Raw genomic sequence first — 16,668 nt, 5'->3', positions numbered from 1 at the left:
TATTGTTGATTTGAGAATCTGTTCTTGGTGTGAGAATCTGTTCTTGATGTGAAGCCTCAGAGTTAGATGTTTTTTGCTCATTGCAACCCATTTATATCCTTTAATGTATATATTGAGCAATACTTCCACGGTTATTCTCCCTCTCTTTCTTTCTCTCTCTCAGGGCAAGAGAACATGTTGGACTTTGGGGGCTCTGCTAAATGTTTTGAAGTGTGTTTCAAATATTGGTTGCTTTTCCCCATCATTTTTAACCCCCTGTGCATTTCAAGGGGGAATTTTATCCACATGCCTCTGATTTATTTACCCCAAACTCATCAAAAGGTCATTCTGTAAGAACTATTTGATGTTTAAGAACCTCCATCAATCTTTTTCCTGAGCCTTTCCTCTAGTAACCAGTGTGTTCTTTTGGTCACCAACAAGAAATCCAGGTTCTGTGTGGGAGACCGGCTGACGCAGGCACCTCTTTATATTCAAGAACTTTTGTTCTGTCTCCTAGGGGCCCTTTCTATGTCCCACCTCCCCTTCCTCCTCCTCAGTTTCTCTCTTCTTCTTCCCTGAAGAATAGTTCTATTCCTTTGTGTCTTTGATCTAAATATATTGCTCTTTCCTTGCTTGTCATCGGAATTCAGTGAGAATGGCCTTCCTGGTTACTGTCTATGCAACTTATCAGTGTAATTCAATTGTTTTGGTATAACCTAATTGGGGAATAGGCAATAGGGAAAAAAGGATTGTTCAGTGTTAAAAGTATCTTAGCTTCTTCTCGTGTGAGTTCTTTTTCTCTGCTCCAGAATTAAATTGATTTCAAATGTGGGCCTGGATGGGAGATGTTATCGCATCTTGTTTCTGTTCTTCAACAGCTCCCAAACTCTTTTCCGTGACTCTAGACATGTCATGATGTGAGCTGTGCCCCTCGCTCAACCATGCCCCCTGCCTCATTTCCCTTGTTCCCTATATTCTAGCCACTATGGCATTTTTCAAATGTACCAACTTTGTTCCCAGACCTTTACAATTTGTTTCTTCCACTTGGAATGCTCTTCATCTAGTTTTTTGCCTGGCTAACTCCTAACCATCTTGAAATCCCAACTTCACAGCCCCTTTCAAGAGCACTTTCATGGCTACTTTAAGGTAGGTTCTACCTCTCTCACAGAAACTTGTTTTTCTTCTTTCATAGCACATTTTGTAATTTTTATTTCTGAAAGTATGGGTTCCTTTACTTGTTTAATACTTGTCTTCCTCCCTAGCCTGTATTGTATACAACAAACCTAGCACAGAGTCTAGCACAAGAATGGCCTCATGAAATGCTTGCTGAACTCATAAATACCCTCCTGCTTGGGACAAGGAAAAGCATGTGAAACAATGAAAACTTGAAGTTAGGTTTGATTAAAATTATTAAATTCTAAAACTTATTACTACTAACAATCAGCTTGAAGATTTGGGGTGATGTTATTTCACAATGTAACCAAATTAGAATTTTGAAAGACTCCAGAGCTTGTGGGAATATTTGCAATTTAAGGAACACAGAGTCTGATCGATAGAATTATTTTCCCAAAGTAACAGTCCTTTGTTTTACAATAAGATGTTCATAATGTTTTTCATCCTTAAAGCCTTTACAAATATTAATTAATCCACAAAATCATATCTGGCTCCAAAAGGTATAATCTGTGATTTAAGGTTTATCTGCAAAAGCCTGCTTTGCCCTAAGCCATGGCAACTTCCTGAGCTCTGTTCCTGAAATCCTCCTAGCTCAGAAGGTAGCAGATATTCTCTAAAACCTGCCACAGGCTTTTGACTCCTGCAGGGGTATCCATAGACATTTCTTATACTCTTTTGATAAAAATAAAGATGATAACAATTTAGCATGTTACAAACAGAGTTATTTTTCCTGAACATTTCTTTAGGGGTGACAGAGAAAGTGCCCTGAAAATAATTAGTTCTCATAAAAAATTACAATATGGAATATACAAGATCAGGAAGCAAATGCATAGTAGTATATTTGATATTTGATATTTTAAAACTTCACTGCTTGATATCACTTGCTCAGCAATCACATCAATTTGCACAAAATGATTTAGGCCCTTTGTACTGAAAGAACGTAGATTTGCATAACATGTGGCATAAGTGACATCACCTGTCAGTGAACTGGGTCCTTTCCAGCGTGAGATTTTAGGCTCCAATAAGGAATGGATTTTTGTCAATATTAAAAGAAATGCATCGTTCTTCTCTTTAATCATGCTTATCGTAATCTACCCTATTAAAGGAAATATTAAGAGAGAAATTATAGCTGAAAAAAGGTAATGGCATCTATTGGACCATCTGTCATGGAGGGTTTCAGTTTTTGTAAAGTGAGTCAAGGTTTTCACCAAGGCGGGTAGATCTTATGTACTACTTTTTGCCAGTTATCCGCAAAGACAAGGTGTCTTGTGATTCCTGGAAAATGTTCAGGAGAATCCTGAATACGAATGATAAAGAAAATGAGATTTATATGGCACAAAATATTGGAACTAAAAAAGCTCAAGGAAAAAATGAGTAATAACACCAACTTAAAAGATTTTATTTATTTAATAAAGATTTAATGTTTATTATTTCATATTTGGTAGCTCATCCTGAAACATACTGCTAAGGGAAACTACTGCAAGAATCCGTAGAAAGCTCTGGAAACAACAGTAGTGAATGATGGAAATAAGGAGTATAGTGTGCTAGACTTTAGAGGAAATATGTGATGGAAATCTACGTGAAGAGTCTAAGTTTAAGTTAGTCAGACGTCAAGAAAAATATTTCAGTTTTTTTGTGTGAATGGCAACGGAAAGTTTACAGTTAAAAATTGTTCAGAATTTGTTGTTTGGGGGATTGGTGATTGTTTTGGCATTGTCCAACCTAATGAAGAAAGTCACAAATAAGAGCTGTGGGAGAAAGAAAAGCATTTCTGTCTTAAATAAAACATTAAATAAGAAATTCGATTCAAATAAAGATTGAGGGATAGAAGTTGAATATTACCTGTGCTCTCAGGAACAGCAGGATAAACAAGCACTCAAAGAGAGGAGCCAGTGAAACCCAGGTAGGGAGAAGGAAGCAAATTGATTGGTAGTTCCAAAAGTGTCTGCCTGTGTCTGTGTGTATGTGTGTATGTGTATTTGTGTGACTGTGTCAGAAAGAGAGCAGAGAGATACACACTTTTGCAGAGAAAGAGATTGTGAGAGACTGCAAAAGAGCTTAGCAAATTATTTTTTCTTCTGTTTAGCATTGTTTCCCAATGTCACCTTTCCACAGTTTTCTGACCTAGAATAGAGCATTGAGCACATAGATGTATTATCTATCAACATATTATCTATAATTTGGGATATTCAAAATTGGTTTCATTTATTAAATATTGAGGCTTCAGAGTCAAGAAGGCCATAAAATCAACAAATAACTTTAGTGATAGGAGGCTAAATCAATAAAACTATTTCTGAATATTCTATTTGTTTCTCTGATATGAACCTATACTTGATATATAGCATAACACATATACACTATTGAAAATTAGACATATAGTTATTGATTAAAGTTGAATAATAACCATAATTTGAATTTTAAAATCCATCCATATATTATTTTGAAAAAATTGGGACACCTAAGGCACTGTTCAAATATAATTGCAGATCTATATCAGTATATATATATGTATATATACACAGACACATACAAATACACGTGTGCACAGATACATATATATACTCACAAAGTTCCATTTGCAATCTAACTTTTGTCACATTTCATCAAATATTGCAGAGCAAACAATCATACATTCTCTATTTATAGAACACCGCTCTTTATAATTACTTATATGTACTTTGCTCTGTAATCTGAATTTATGGAAAAGAAACACAATAGCTTTACTATTTCTTGGACTGCTATATGGGCCAGGCCTTATACGAAGACCAAATCATGAAACAGCAAATGAAGCATGATCTTTTCCTCAAATAGTTCCTTAAGAGAAATAGAAAAGTAAATAAGCAATTACAGTGTGGATAAGGTTCTGATTGACACAAGACCAGGCTGCTGCCGGGAAGGGGATTGAAGAAGGGCTACCGAACTCAAATTTGGAAAATCAGAGGAGCACTTCCTGGAGAAAATGCTATTTAGATTGAGAAGTGAGGTATTAATTTTGCAAACAAGATGTGGTGGTTTGAAGCTGTATGTACCACAGGTATGTGATGTTCTGAAAATTAATCCATTCCTGTGGGTGTGGACTCACTGTAAGCAGGATCATTTAGTGAGGCTACTTAAATTAAGGTGTGACCCACTTCATTGAGGGTGGGTCTTAATCCTCTTACTGGAGCTTCTATAAGAGAATGAAATTCAGACAAAGAGAGAGAAAGCCACAGAAGCAAGAAGGTGACTGTAACAAAACCCAGAAGAGAAGGGAGACACTGCCGTATGACAAAGGAGTCCAGGATCACCAGCAGCCAGTCTCTGGGAAGAAAGCATTGTCTTGATGATGCCGTGAGTTGGACATTTTTATGACGTCTCTAAACCATAAGCTTGTAAGCTAATCAATTCTCACTGTTGAAAGCCAACCATTTTATGGTATCTGCTTTAGTTCAATCTTAGCAAACTAAAACACAAGATATTTCTATATCTAATTAAATTGGGGAAAAATAACCATTTAAAATAGCAGACATATATTTATTAGCATCTGCAATCTCCAAAATTATGTTAATAAACCTTTACTATCTCATTATTACATCAATTGACAAGCATGTCCTCCCTGAATAAACTCTGAGTACCACAATCAGTGTAAGGGGAAGTAGGATATTATAAAGAATATATAAGTCATGGTCTCTACTGCCAAAGCATTAACAGCCTAGCCATGGAAACAAGTCCATTACCCATGAAATAAGAGTGAACAACACAAAACAGTATATGAGCTGGAATGAAGGCTATATAATTGTAACAGAAAATCCAAGCTCTTTTAGGGAAAGGGTCAAGTCTTATTCACGCTAGTATTCCTGGCTCGAGATTAGAGTAAATCAGAGACCAGGAAAGAGAGCTGTTGAAAATTTTTGATATTGGGAATGAAATAATGAAGGTACTGTTTAAAGAAGGTGGGTCTGGAGTTGCAGCATATAATTGGAGTGGAGGTGAGATCAGAAGCTTTGAAAGCCTAGGCAAGGTCATGCCTTTGCACATGGGGAAGGATCATAACCACTACAGAGTAACATCTTTAGAAAATGATGACTGTATCTGAACGATCATAGAGAAGAGTGGGGAAACAAAAGGATCCAAAGAAAACGTGTTGTATGTCTAGGTAAATATTTGTTAATGATAGAGATGGGCTCAAAGGGAAGGAAAATAAGTTTGTGGACAAAGTTGATAAGTTTAGGAGATTTCACTTCTCAGATGACACTGAGGTCTCCTTGAACAAATGCCTAATTAGCACTTGAAGATTTACAATGAGAGATTGGAGAAAGACTATGATTGAAGGTAAATTTCTGTGCATTATAAGCTTGGCAGTAAAAATAAAGTCACTAACTGATTCCTTTATTTATTTCTTCAACATCTATTTATGAAATCTTACCATGTTCTAGCATATGTTCTAGTCACTGAGAATAGAGTAATGAACTGGGGAGACATTGCCCCAGCCCTCACTTAGCCAACAGTCTAACAGGAGAAGAGAGATGACAAACAAAAAGAGATGGTATTGCATGCCACATGGTGGAAAGTTCTATAGAGACAAATAAATTAGGGCAAAAGGGAAGGTGTGTGGATGGGAAGATTTTCTTAAAAATTTTAAATTAAAAATAAATTTAAGGGAGTCAGGGAAGATCTATCCAAAAAAAAAGTGATATTTGAACAGAGCTGTGAAGCAAATGAAGGAATGAGCTTTACAAATGTATGGACACGGAGGAATTATTCGGTTACTAGCAGAGGAAAGTAGGTGGAATGGCCCTGAGGAAGAGGCATGGATATCGGCATGGCTGGAGCAGAATGAGGCAGGAGAAGAGAGGGAAAGGTGAGATCAGCGAGGTCATGGGCACCTTTAGGACCTGGAGGGCCACCAGATGTTTTCCAGCTTTTACTCTGGGTAAGACTAAAAGCCATGGAGGATTCTGAGCCAAGGAGCAACACTACCTGACTTAGATTTTCACAGGATCACTCTGGCTGCTGCATTGAAATAAGCTATAGAAGGCAAGAGTGAAAATAGGGAGACCAGTTAGGAAAGTAGTGCAAGATCCAGGTGAGAAATGAGGTGGCATAATGATGGCAAGAAGTGAGTGGATCTCAGATCCATTTTGAAACTTCTCAGATAAATCTTATATTTATTTTGATCCCATCAACAAGGGTTCATTGATGGTTAAATATATGCTGTCAGAGAAACAAAGCAGTCAAGGATGACTTTAAGGCTTTTCACTGAAGCATCTGGAAGAACAGAATTAGCATCTCATGAAATGAAGACTGGGAGGAGCAGGTTTGGGGGAAAATTTGGATCAGTTTAGGATCTGTTAAGTTTGAGATGTGTCATAGACATACAAGTGAGTATGTCACAATATACGAAACTGGAGTCTAGGGCAGAGTGCCATACTGGAGATAGAAATTTAGATGTGGTTAGGGCAATATGGTATATAAAGCCATAACACTAGATGAGATCCCCCAGCGAATGACCAAGAAGAAAGAGAAGTTAAGCTGAGCCTTCAGATGCAACCACAGTTCCAGCTGACACCTGTATTGCAGCCTTTAAAGAGAACCTGAGCCACAGGATATTGCTAAGCATGCTAATTCCTGACCCGCAGAAATATGAGTGTCTGGTTTGAAACTGTTTTGTACCCCCAGAAAGACAATGTTCTTTAATCTACTCTTGTGGGTGCAGACTTATTGTTGGTGGGATCTTTTGATTAGGTTGTTTCCATGGAGATGTGACCCACCCAATTGTGGGTGAGATCTTTTGATTAGATTATATCTATTGAGATGTGACCCCACCCATTCAAGACAGGTCTTAATTAGTTTACTGGCATCCTGTATGAGAGGATAAATGGCAGAGACATTTTGAAGAGAGCAGAGAGATGCTTAGGGAGAAAACACCCAGAGACAGGAGACAGCCGTTGAGACCAGACGTTTGGAGATGCTAAGCTAAGAGATGAAGCCCATAGTTTGCCCCGGAGAAGCTAAGCGAGAACCGCAGATGCTTAAAGACAAAGCCACTGGAATCAGAAGCTAAAAGCAACACAATCTTGGAGCAAAAGACAAGCAGACTCCAGCCACACACATGCCTTCCCAGCTGACAGAGGTGTTCCAGACACCATTGGCCTTTCCTCAGTGAAGGTATTTTGTTGATGCCTTAGTTTGGACACTTTTATGGCCTTAGGATTGTAAATCTGTAACCTAATAAACCCCTTTATAAAAGCCAATCCATTTCTGGTATTTTGCATTCCAGAGGCTTTAGCAAACCAGAACAATGAGGCAATCTGTTTTGTTTTAAGCTGCTAAGTTTTCAGTGAATTTGTTTGTGATGATAGATAAATCATATAGTATTGGAGTGAAATAACCAAAATAATCACTTACCAGTTGCTCCAATGGAGTAATGACATCCTTCAAGACATGCTGTGAATGATTTCTTCTGTGTCGGGATATCTGCAAAAATATTTGATACTTTTTCATTTCCTTTTTTAAAAATAAGGTTTTAAATGTTTTAAAAGAGCATGATTTAACAATAGTGGGTATTCATGTTCTGATTCACTCAAGAAGTTATATAAAGTAGATATAAAAAAGACAAGTAAATCTTTTGGACACTGAGTAATGTGAACAAAATGTGTACACAAAGGTGGCTGCCACAGCATTTCACACGGCGTATGCTTTTCTTACAATGTATCCATGTCAGGCCTCCCATCATGTGGTGGGGTCTATGTTCTTTGCTTTGAACCTGGGCAGATCTTTATGCCTGCTTCAACCAAAACATATAGCAGAAGTGACACTTTATCACTCCCAAAATTTGATTATAAACATGTCATGCACTTCCCCCTTCTTCTAGAAATGCAAATTACCCCACCCAGAGTGACCACAGGGAGAGGCCTCAGAGGGTTTCTGGCTGAGGTTCCAGCAGACAGCCAGCATCAACCACCTGACATGCAAGTGAAAAGAGTGCCTAACAATTCCCAGCAGCCTTTGCATCTTCCCTGCAGAGGCCCCAAATATCATGGAGTTGAGCTATTGCCACTGTGCCTTACCTGAATGTTGCATAGACCCTATAAGCATAATAAAATGCTATTTTACACTGCTTTGTTTTGGGGTGACTTGATACTGCACTAGTAACTGCAATATAATATTTAATATTCAAACACTTTGTTTTTATGACAGCTGAGGTTTTTCAGAAACAGCATTCTATTAATTTTCATGTCTTCTACTACTGTCCAATTTTATATAAATGCACAAAAGTTGCTCTGTAAGTGCTTTTGGAACAAATAACAAGATCTTATTGTTTGTTCTTTCTCCTAAACAAGTATCACAAGCAGCTTCTATTAGAAAAGAAAAAAAGAGAGAATCTATCATTAAATCTTGTATAGTTTGATAATGCAAACAGAAGTTCTCATTAATAATACTATTTCCCTAAACAAGAATTTTCCAGTATTTTATATGAAGGGAAAAGAGAGAGAGACAGACAGACATGAGTGTGAGGAAACATAAATAAAGTAGGCCTGAGTACTAAGTCTAGAAAAGAACTTTGGATATATTTTCTAAGGTTACTGGCACATATAACTGGTGAAAGAATTAGACCAATGCTTACTAAGATTTTGAGGGAATTGTACTATCAAAGAAACCAGAATCTGGTCTAATAGAACAGGTGACTGTGAAGTCTTTGAGCCCCATATTTGCTTCATACCAGGTGACTATAAAGGCAGCACGGTCTCCAAGGAGGATATCACACCAGTTCACTTCAGATGTTGCCCAGAGAGGATAATGGAGAAGAGCCTCCAGAAAACAGAGCCAGATTCCCTGGACAAAAATGGACATAGGGAATTTCCCAGAAGGCAGAGCCAGTCACTCTCCCTGCTGCCGGGATAGAGTTCTCATGGGGCCTGCCCAGAAGGATTTAACCGTCACGTTGGTCAGTGACTGCCATCTGCTATGGTTCTTTGCATTTCCAAACGAAAGGTGGGTTTCCATCTGTGTGTGGTGTTTTTGTTTTGTTTTGTTTATTTCAGCCACCAAGTCCTTGCTCCACCATTGCCTTTTGGATGTGCTGGGGACACATGAACATAGTTTATATTTCAAGTTCTAAATCACTGGACCACCAGGAGGGATCTGGGCCCGACGGAAGGAGGCTGTTCATCACCAGAGCCTCTGGAATTTGAGCTGGATGCTATAACTGGATGGAACTTTTGATGGTCTTCCTGGTGGAGGCAGATGTATGTTTTCTAAGTGTTGGAAGACAGGTGCAGGTTGATCTATGACGAAGGGGAGGGAGGATTGTGACATTCTGCCGATGGTTCAAAATGTCCTCTCTTTCCTAGGCACATACGGAGGCCACATTTCTCAGCCTGTCTTGCATATAGGAGTGGCCATGTGACTAGTTCAGACTAATGGAAGGTGAGCAGAAACAATGGGACCCACTACTTGGCCAAGCTGCTAATAAGTGGGTGCTTCCCCTTCAATGTCTCATTCCTTGTATAATGGCCAGGAGTTAACATTAAATGAGGTCCAAGAGGATGAAGTGGCAACATGGGAGGAGCCTGGGCCCCTGAATCACCATATGGAGAAAAACCAAAAATAGGCCAGGAAAACTCATTTTTTTTTTTTTTTTAGTGAACTTTTTATTTTTGAGTAATTTTATATTTACAGAAAAGTTGCAAGATGGTACAAAGTTTCAGTGGAAACTCCCTTTTAACTGTTATGTGAGAAATAAACTATTTCTCGGAGCCATTATATATTTTGGAGAATTTTACAATTGCTACTATTCCTTTAAATAAGATAACTATAGTTGATGTTCAAGTAATGTTGAAATGAAAGGTCTTATGCATAAGGAAACTGAAGAACAGAATAGCTAGTTGATGAGAGAGTGAACCTGGAAACCGTGACTTCACACCTTCATTGATAATTCAGCTTCTTCTCAGCAGTGGGAGAGTACGTGTGTGTGTATGTGTGTGTGTATTTGATATTTAAACCTCTTACGGAACCAGGAATTTATTTTATATTGTGATACATTTAGTTCTTACTACTCTTAAATACTACTCATTATACTAAGATTTATAATCTCCACTAAAAATTTAATACGTAAGTCTTATATTCAGCCTACAAGGGTGGAAGAGTTCTCAGATGGGGGAGTTTTCTTGCTCCATTTCCTTGAGACCTTTTTGGTGAAAGTCATTCTCTTAGCATTGAAGCACTTCAAGCTTTAAACGTTAAGGAAAGTTTTAGCAAGTAAATGTCTCTACAATACTGACGACTGGGCACTTGGCCATTCACCTTGTCGGTTTTCCAATTTCTTACATGGCCAAACCCACATCCCCCTTTTTTTTCCTACCTTTGCTAGATTTTGGATGGGAACAGTGGGCTACCATCCTCTAAATTCTCCCTTCCACAGACCTATAGAAAGCTTTTCTCTGTTTCAAAATGTGTTGTGTACATATTACCAGTGGCACATGAGATGATTTAAACTTATGGATGTTTTTTTATTTTATTTTATTTATTTTTTTCTTTTTTCTTTTTTTTTTTTATTAATAATAAATTTTATTTTGAAATAGGTTCAATCTTACAGGAACAGTTGTAAAAACAGTACAAACCCCCTACATAGAATTCCATCATACCCTGACCCCCCTCCCCCGATCCCCTGATCCATCACCTTTAAGATCCTGTCACACCACTCTTTCTTTCCCTCCCTCTCTCCCTCCCTCCCTCCTTAACACCCATCATCTATTGCTCTATCTTCTGAACATATGGGAGCAAGCTGCACATATCTTTGAACAGACAATATAATTCACATATACCTTTCCCATGGACAAGAACATTATTTTATGCAATCTCATTAAACACAGCTAAGAAGTTCAAGAAATTCAACATTGGTATAAAGCTTACATTCTATATTTCCTTTTTTTTTTTTTTTCTTGTGTCCCAGCTGTGTCCCTTTGAGCCTCCTCTCCTCCGGCCTCAGATCCCATCCATGATCATCCTTGGCGTTTAATCGTCATCTATTTAGACTGTCTTATTATTATTTTTTTTTTCAATTTTGGAAAGATATATATAGCCTAAATCTTCCTATTCCACCCCTCCCTAGCATTCCCTTAGTGGGATTAATCACATTTAGAATGTTGCAATGCTATCACCTTCCCACTATCCATTTCTAGAAGTTTCCCTTCACCCCAAACCAAAATCCCTACTCTCATTTCTTAACTCCCCATTGCCCCTTCCCCCACCTCTTGGAACCCCTACCCTACTTTTCATCTCTTTGGTCATATTCTTTGATACTTTCTTTGTGTTTACCATGGGGCTTAAATTTAACCTCTTAAATCTATAAAACTCTTGTTTTTCTTTGAAACCAATTTAACTTCAATAGGACATGTAAACTGTGTTCCTATACTCCTCCATTCCCCCACCTTTATGTAGTTCTTGTCAAGAATTACATATTTTACATTGAGTCCAAAACCACCGATTTATCATTACAGTTTATGTATTTTAGATCCTGTAGGAAGTAAATAGTGGAGTTATAAATCAACCATACAGTAGTATTGGTCTTTATATTTACCACGTGATCTTTACTGGAAATCTTTATTTCTTCATGTGGTTTCAGTCAATTGTTTAGTGTCTCTTCCGTTCACCCTGCTTAGGACTGATCTACTGGTGATGAAGTTCCTCAGCTTTTGATTGTCTGGGAATGTTTTCATCTCCCCCTCACTTTTATCTTTCAGGTGTTTGTGAATTCTCCAACTCTCTGATGGTTATTGACTTCTATTTGTATTCCATTGTGGGCAGAGAATGTTCTTTGAACAAATTCATTTTTATATTTTTTTATTTTATTGAAGCTTGTTTTTAATGTCCCCGCATACAGTCCATTCTGGAGAAAGATCTGTGATCGCTAGTGAAGAACGTGTGTCCCAGTGACCTGGGATGTAAATTTCTATATATGTCTGTTAAAAGTCTCTATATCTCTCTTTCATTTCTTTGTTTCTCTGCCGGTAGGGCTCACTGTAGTATCTGAAGTAGGGCAGGTCTTTTATTAGCAAACTCTCTCAGCATTTGTTTGTCTGTGAAAAATTTAAGCTCTCCCTCAAATTTGAAGGAGAGTTTTGCTGGATAAAGTATTCTTGGTTGCAAATTTTCCTCTCTCAGAATTTTAAATATGTCATGCCACTGCCTTCTTGCCTCCATGGTGGCCGCTGAGTAGTCATTACTTAGTCTTATGTTGTTTCCTTTGTATATGGTGAATTGCTTTTCTCTTGCTGCTTTCAGAACTTGCTCCTTCTCTTCAGTATTTGACAGTCTGATCAGAATATGTCTTGGAGTGGGCTTATTTGGAATTATTCTATATGGAGTTCGCTGGGCATTTATGCTTTGTGTATTTATATTGTGTAGAAGGTTTGGGAAGTTTTCCCCAACAATTTCTTTGAATACTCTTTCTAGACCTTTACCCTTCTCTTCCCCTTCTGGGACACCAATGAGTCTTAAATTTGGACATTTTATTTTATCTATCATATTCCTGAGATCCATTTCAATTTTTTCAATTTTTTTCCCCATTCTTTCTTTTGTTCTTTCATTTTCTGTTCTGTGCTCCTTGAGGAGGTTGAGTTGTTGTTCAACTTCCTCTAATCTTGTATTATGAGTATCCAGGGTCTTTTTAATTTGGCCTACAGTTTCTTTAATTTCCATAAGATCTTCTATTTTTTTTTATTTACTCTTGCAATATCTTCTTTATGCTCTTCTAGGGTCTTTTTTATGTCTTTCATATTCTGTGCCATGCTCTTCTTCAAGTCTTTTATATCCTGTGCCATGCTCTCTTTTCCTGTCTGTAGTTCTTTGATTAATTCTGCCAGGAACTGTGTGTCTTCAGATCTTTTGATTTGAGTCTTTGGGTTCGGGTTCTCCATGTCGTCTGGTTTTATTATATGCATTAAGATTTTCTGTTGTTTTTGGCCTCTTGGCATTTGCTTTACTTGATCTTTAATTTGTTAGAATTGCAGTTTGGTGACATACACTTTCTCTAACTAACCAGCAGATGGCGTCCGTGAGTCACTTATTCCCCTCAAGTCAGTTCTCCCCAACTTTATGTTATGTGGGGATCTGATTCTTTTGGGGTCCAATTGGTGCACTTAGTTTGGGTGTGCTGTGGGTGCTGTCTGCCCTCAATGAGGGGCATGTGCCTGAGTGGTTAGGGAGAAAGGGCAGGTTTCACAATCAAACCTCCCAGGTGTTCCCAGAGATTTAAGGTTGTTCTCTGCCGCTGACACAAAAGTCCTTGGTATTGGCATAGGTTCCCTGGGATTTCCAAGCGGTTCCCCCCTCCCTGCTGTGCTTTTCCAGGACCTCTGCTGAGGCAGGGAGGGCTGTGCCACGTCACAAGTGAGCACTGGCCTCCAGGGAAGCCCTGGGCCACCGGGCTGTGTAAGGGCGTACCCAGCCCAGTTCAAAGATGGTTGAATGGGATGCGTTAACTTCACCCTTTCCGCACAGCTCCGCTCTCCCAGCTCCGGGACAATCAGCCTTGGGTGTATTCAAGGCCACTGTCCACGGCTGATATTGTGTCGTGTGAGTGGTGCTGCGGGAAAGACTCCCTGTCAGGCTGGGTTTCTTGTCTCGGTTCTGTGCTGTGTGTTCGGCCCGGGACAGGAGCAGCCCCGCCCAATGGGGAGACGGCCACGAGACTGGGCTTCTCAGTGCAGCTCTGTGTTGTGTGCTCAGCCCTGGGCAGGAGTAGCCCCACCCGCTGGGGTGATGGCCGCAAAGCTGGGCCTCTCAGCTCGGCTCTGTGCTGCATCTTCGCCCTGGGCAGGAGCAGACCCGCCCGCTGCAGTGACGGCCGCGAGGCTGGGCCTCTCGGCTCGGCTCCACGCTGCGTGCTCGGCCCCGGGCAGGAACAGCCCCACCTGCTGGGGAGACAGCTGCAAGTCGTGTGTCTCCCCTTTGTTTCCCTGGACCTGAGACAATCTGCAGTGGGTGTGGGAAGGGGTATCCTCCACCCCAGACACTGAGGCGTTAGTCCAGACTGCCCCCATCTTATCTGCAGCTGTTCCTGGGCTTCTCTTTTTTTTATAAAAAACAAAACGCCAGCCCAGCGTCTCCCCCCACTGCAGCGTGGCTGATGAATCAGCCTACTCACTCACTCATTTCAGAATGCAGACTCCTGGTTTTACCAAACGCACGTTCCCTGTGGCTTTAGCAGAACTTGTCTGGCTGGTGCTACTTTGGAAGTGGTGTTCTGGGTCCTTTCTGGTTATTTATCTAGTGATTTCCATGGAGGTGTTTTTTTCTCTGTCTCACCTAATCGCCATCTTAGGTTCCTCTCCTGGATGTTTTTATTTTAATTGCTCTTTAACTTAATCTTAAAGTTTAAGTAGAAAAAAATTGTCACATCAAAACCATTCACTATTGATATGAATGAATTTTCTTTCAAAAGAAAGTCAGTTAAGTATAAATAATAGAATTAAATAAATATTATGTGGTGTATGAATTATGGAAAAATCCCACAAACATAGTGATTGAAGGACTGAAGTTTGGGAAACAAAGTTTGATGGGAAGGCAAAGGAATAGGAAGGACCACCCACTGACTGAATACGTAATTATTTCCCCCTTGAAGGTTCCATGGCAGAAACAATCATTCGAACTGAGAAATGATATAATGATAATACTCTCTGTTAACATTTATTGAGTATTCTAAGTCTTTTGTATTCTAAGTCTTTTGTAGGTATCAACATATTTAATTCTCACCCAAACCTTAAAATTGGTAATATTATCCACTTTTATAAATGTAGAAATGCAGAGACAGTCAATTTAAATAGCTTTGAAAATTCATAGCTAGTAAAAGGCATTATATTTTAATCCAGACCTAAGCCCTCAACTACTATACTTCGTTTCTCCAGCAATATAAATGCATATGCATAAAGTCAGTCACCAGGTTCCTGGGGAACTACCAAGTTGAGATTCCCTGTGTGCATAGAGGGGATATTTCTAAGATAGAAATTTGAAGAGAGTCAAACTTATAAATTTGTACACATGTACACAGGAATTTAGAAATCATGTTTCAAACCTGTAACAAAACATTGTAATATTCCTTCAGGGGAAGTAATATTGCTGATCATCCCTAAATCAATAAATTAGCTAATCTATCATGTTCAACAAAGTTATGAAAAAGTTAAAAAAACAAAACAGAACTTTCATCATCTATCTTTTGCTTTAATGCTCTGCTCAGTAAATCATGAGGCTCTGAAATACATGTCATTATCTCAAATCAGGTTATGCTGACTGAGACTTATGAATTTAGGAAGTTCTGCATTCAAAATTGATTAATAGCCTCATGTGGTTATCAGGAAGGGTTAGGGAATTTCAAGCGAGTTTTCTTGATATACTTAATTAAAATAATAATTACAAATAAAATTCGGGGTCAAACAAAATTTCATGAGGTAAGTTGAACCAAATAAAAGCCCTCTTGAACCACAGTATAAATAACAGAAAATCCTGTAGTACTTAAGTATTTATCAATAAGCTTATTATTATCATCTGATAATTTTGCAAATTGTTTTGGGATGTTTTAAAAATCAACTTCTGAGAAATATTCTGGCTTCACACATTAAATTTTCTTATGAACCATACATTTTTAAAAAGAAAATATTTCATATATTTTGTTTTTGATTGTTATTTTTTTTTCAAAAATACAGAAATTTTACACATTTTTGACATTAAAAAAAGCCCTACATTTTTTCAGCAGTTTGCTTCTAGTTTAAGTCTCAGAGTACTAGTAACTGTGAGTTTCATGGTTTGATCTTAAGTCCTTTGCAGTTTCACAGGAATTGGTAATTAATTATTGAATTTTGAAAGCTTGAGCAGCAGTAATTGTATTAACTGTAGTTTGATAGAATTTCATTTAATAAATTATTTTCTTTATTAATTACAGAATCAATTATTCTGAGAAACTTTCAAATATGATTTTGATATATGTCTGCTTTCTTTTTTGTTTCTAAATTTTATTAAAAAATATATAGATTCTCCCTCTAAAAAAAAGTGGACATGTTTATATATCTACCACACATTAAATGTTCACAGTTTCATTTTTCGCTAACTTTTAAACTCTTAAATTATGAAATGTTGGTTTTAATATCATTTTACACTTCCCATTTGAAAGTTTCATAAGTTGTTACCTTCCAATTCGCTTCTGATATTTTTGCAAAGAGTCCTTAACAATTTAGTTTTCCTGGCCTGTTAATTAAGAATGCCAATTAATTTCTTTTGAAGTAACATGGTTGTATCTTTAAAAAGTGTTTTTCTATCACAATATTCTGCACCTTTAAGCAATTGAGTTTTCCTAATACTTGAATTGGTGGTAACCCTTTCTTTGGGGAGGAAAAAAAATGTCAGACCTCATCTTTTTTTTGTTGTTTTGCAATCTTTTTTCAGTGATGCCATCTTCCTATTGTATTATCATATCCTGTAAACAGGAATGATTTGTTGCTACCACTGGAGAAAACTGAAATATAATTGTCTTTTGACTTG

General features: G+C 38.1%; 1 protein-coding gene across 2 annotated transcripts in view; it reads right to left on the bottom strand.

The window, feature by feature from the left end:
* Positions 1-16,668, bottom strand: part of ARHGAP15 (Rho GTPase activating protein 15) — a 653,013-nt gene that overhangs the window by 548,810 nt on the left and 87,535 nt on the right. For both annotated transcript variants that reach the window (XM_037850077.1, XM_037850078.1), the window contains exon 3: positions 7,540-7,608. In XM_037850077.1, the coding sequence (XP_037706005.1) occupies positions 7,540-7,608 (69 nt within the window). The remainder of the gene's footprint in view (positions 1-7,539; positions 7,609-16,668) is intronic.

This window comes from Choloepus didactylus, chromosome 9 (assembly GCF_015220235.1).
Source record: "Choloepus didactylus isolate mChoDid1 chromosome 9, mChoDid1.pri, whole genome shotgun sequence".
NCBI lineage: Eukaryota > Metazoa > Chordata > Mammalia > Pilosa > Megalonychidae > Choloepus > Choloepus didactylus.
The sequence above is the reverse complement of the archived record's forward strand: the minus strand, read 5'-3'. Positions and strand labels throughout refer to the sequence as shown.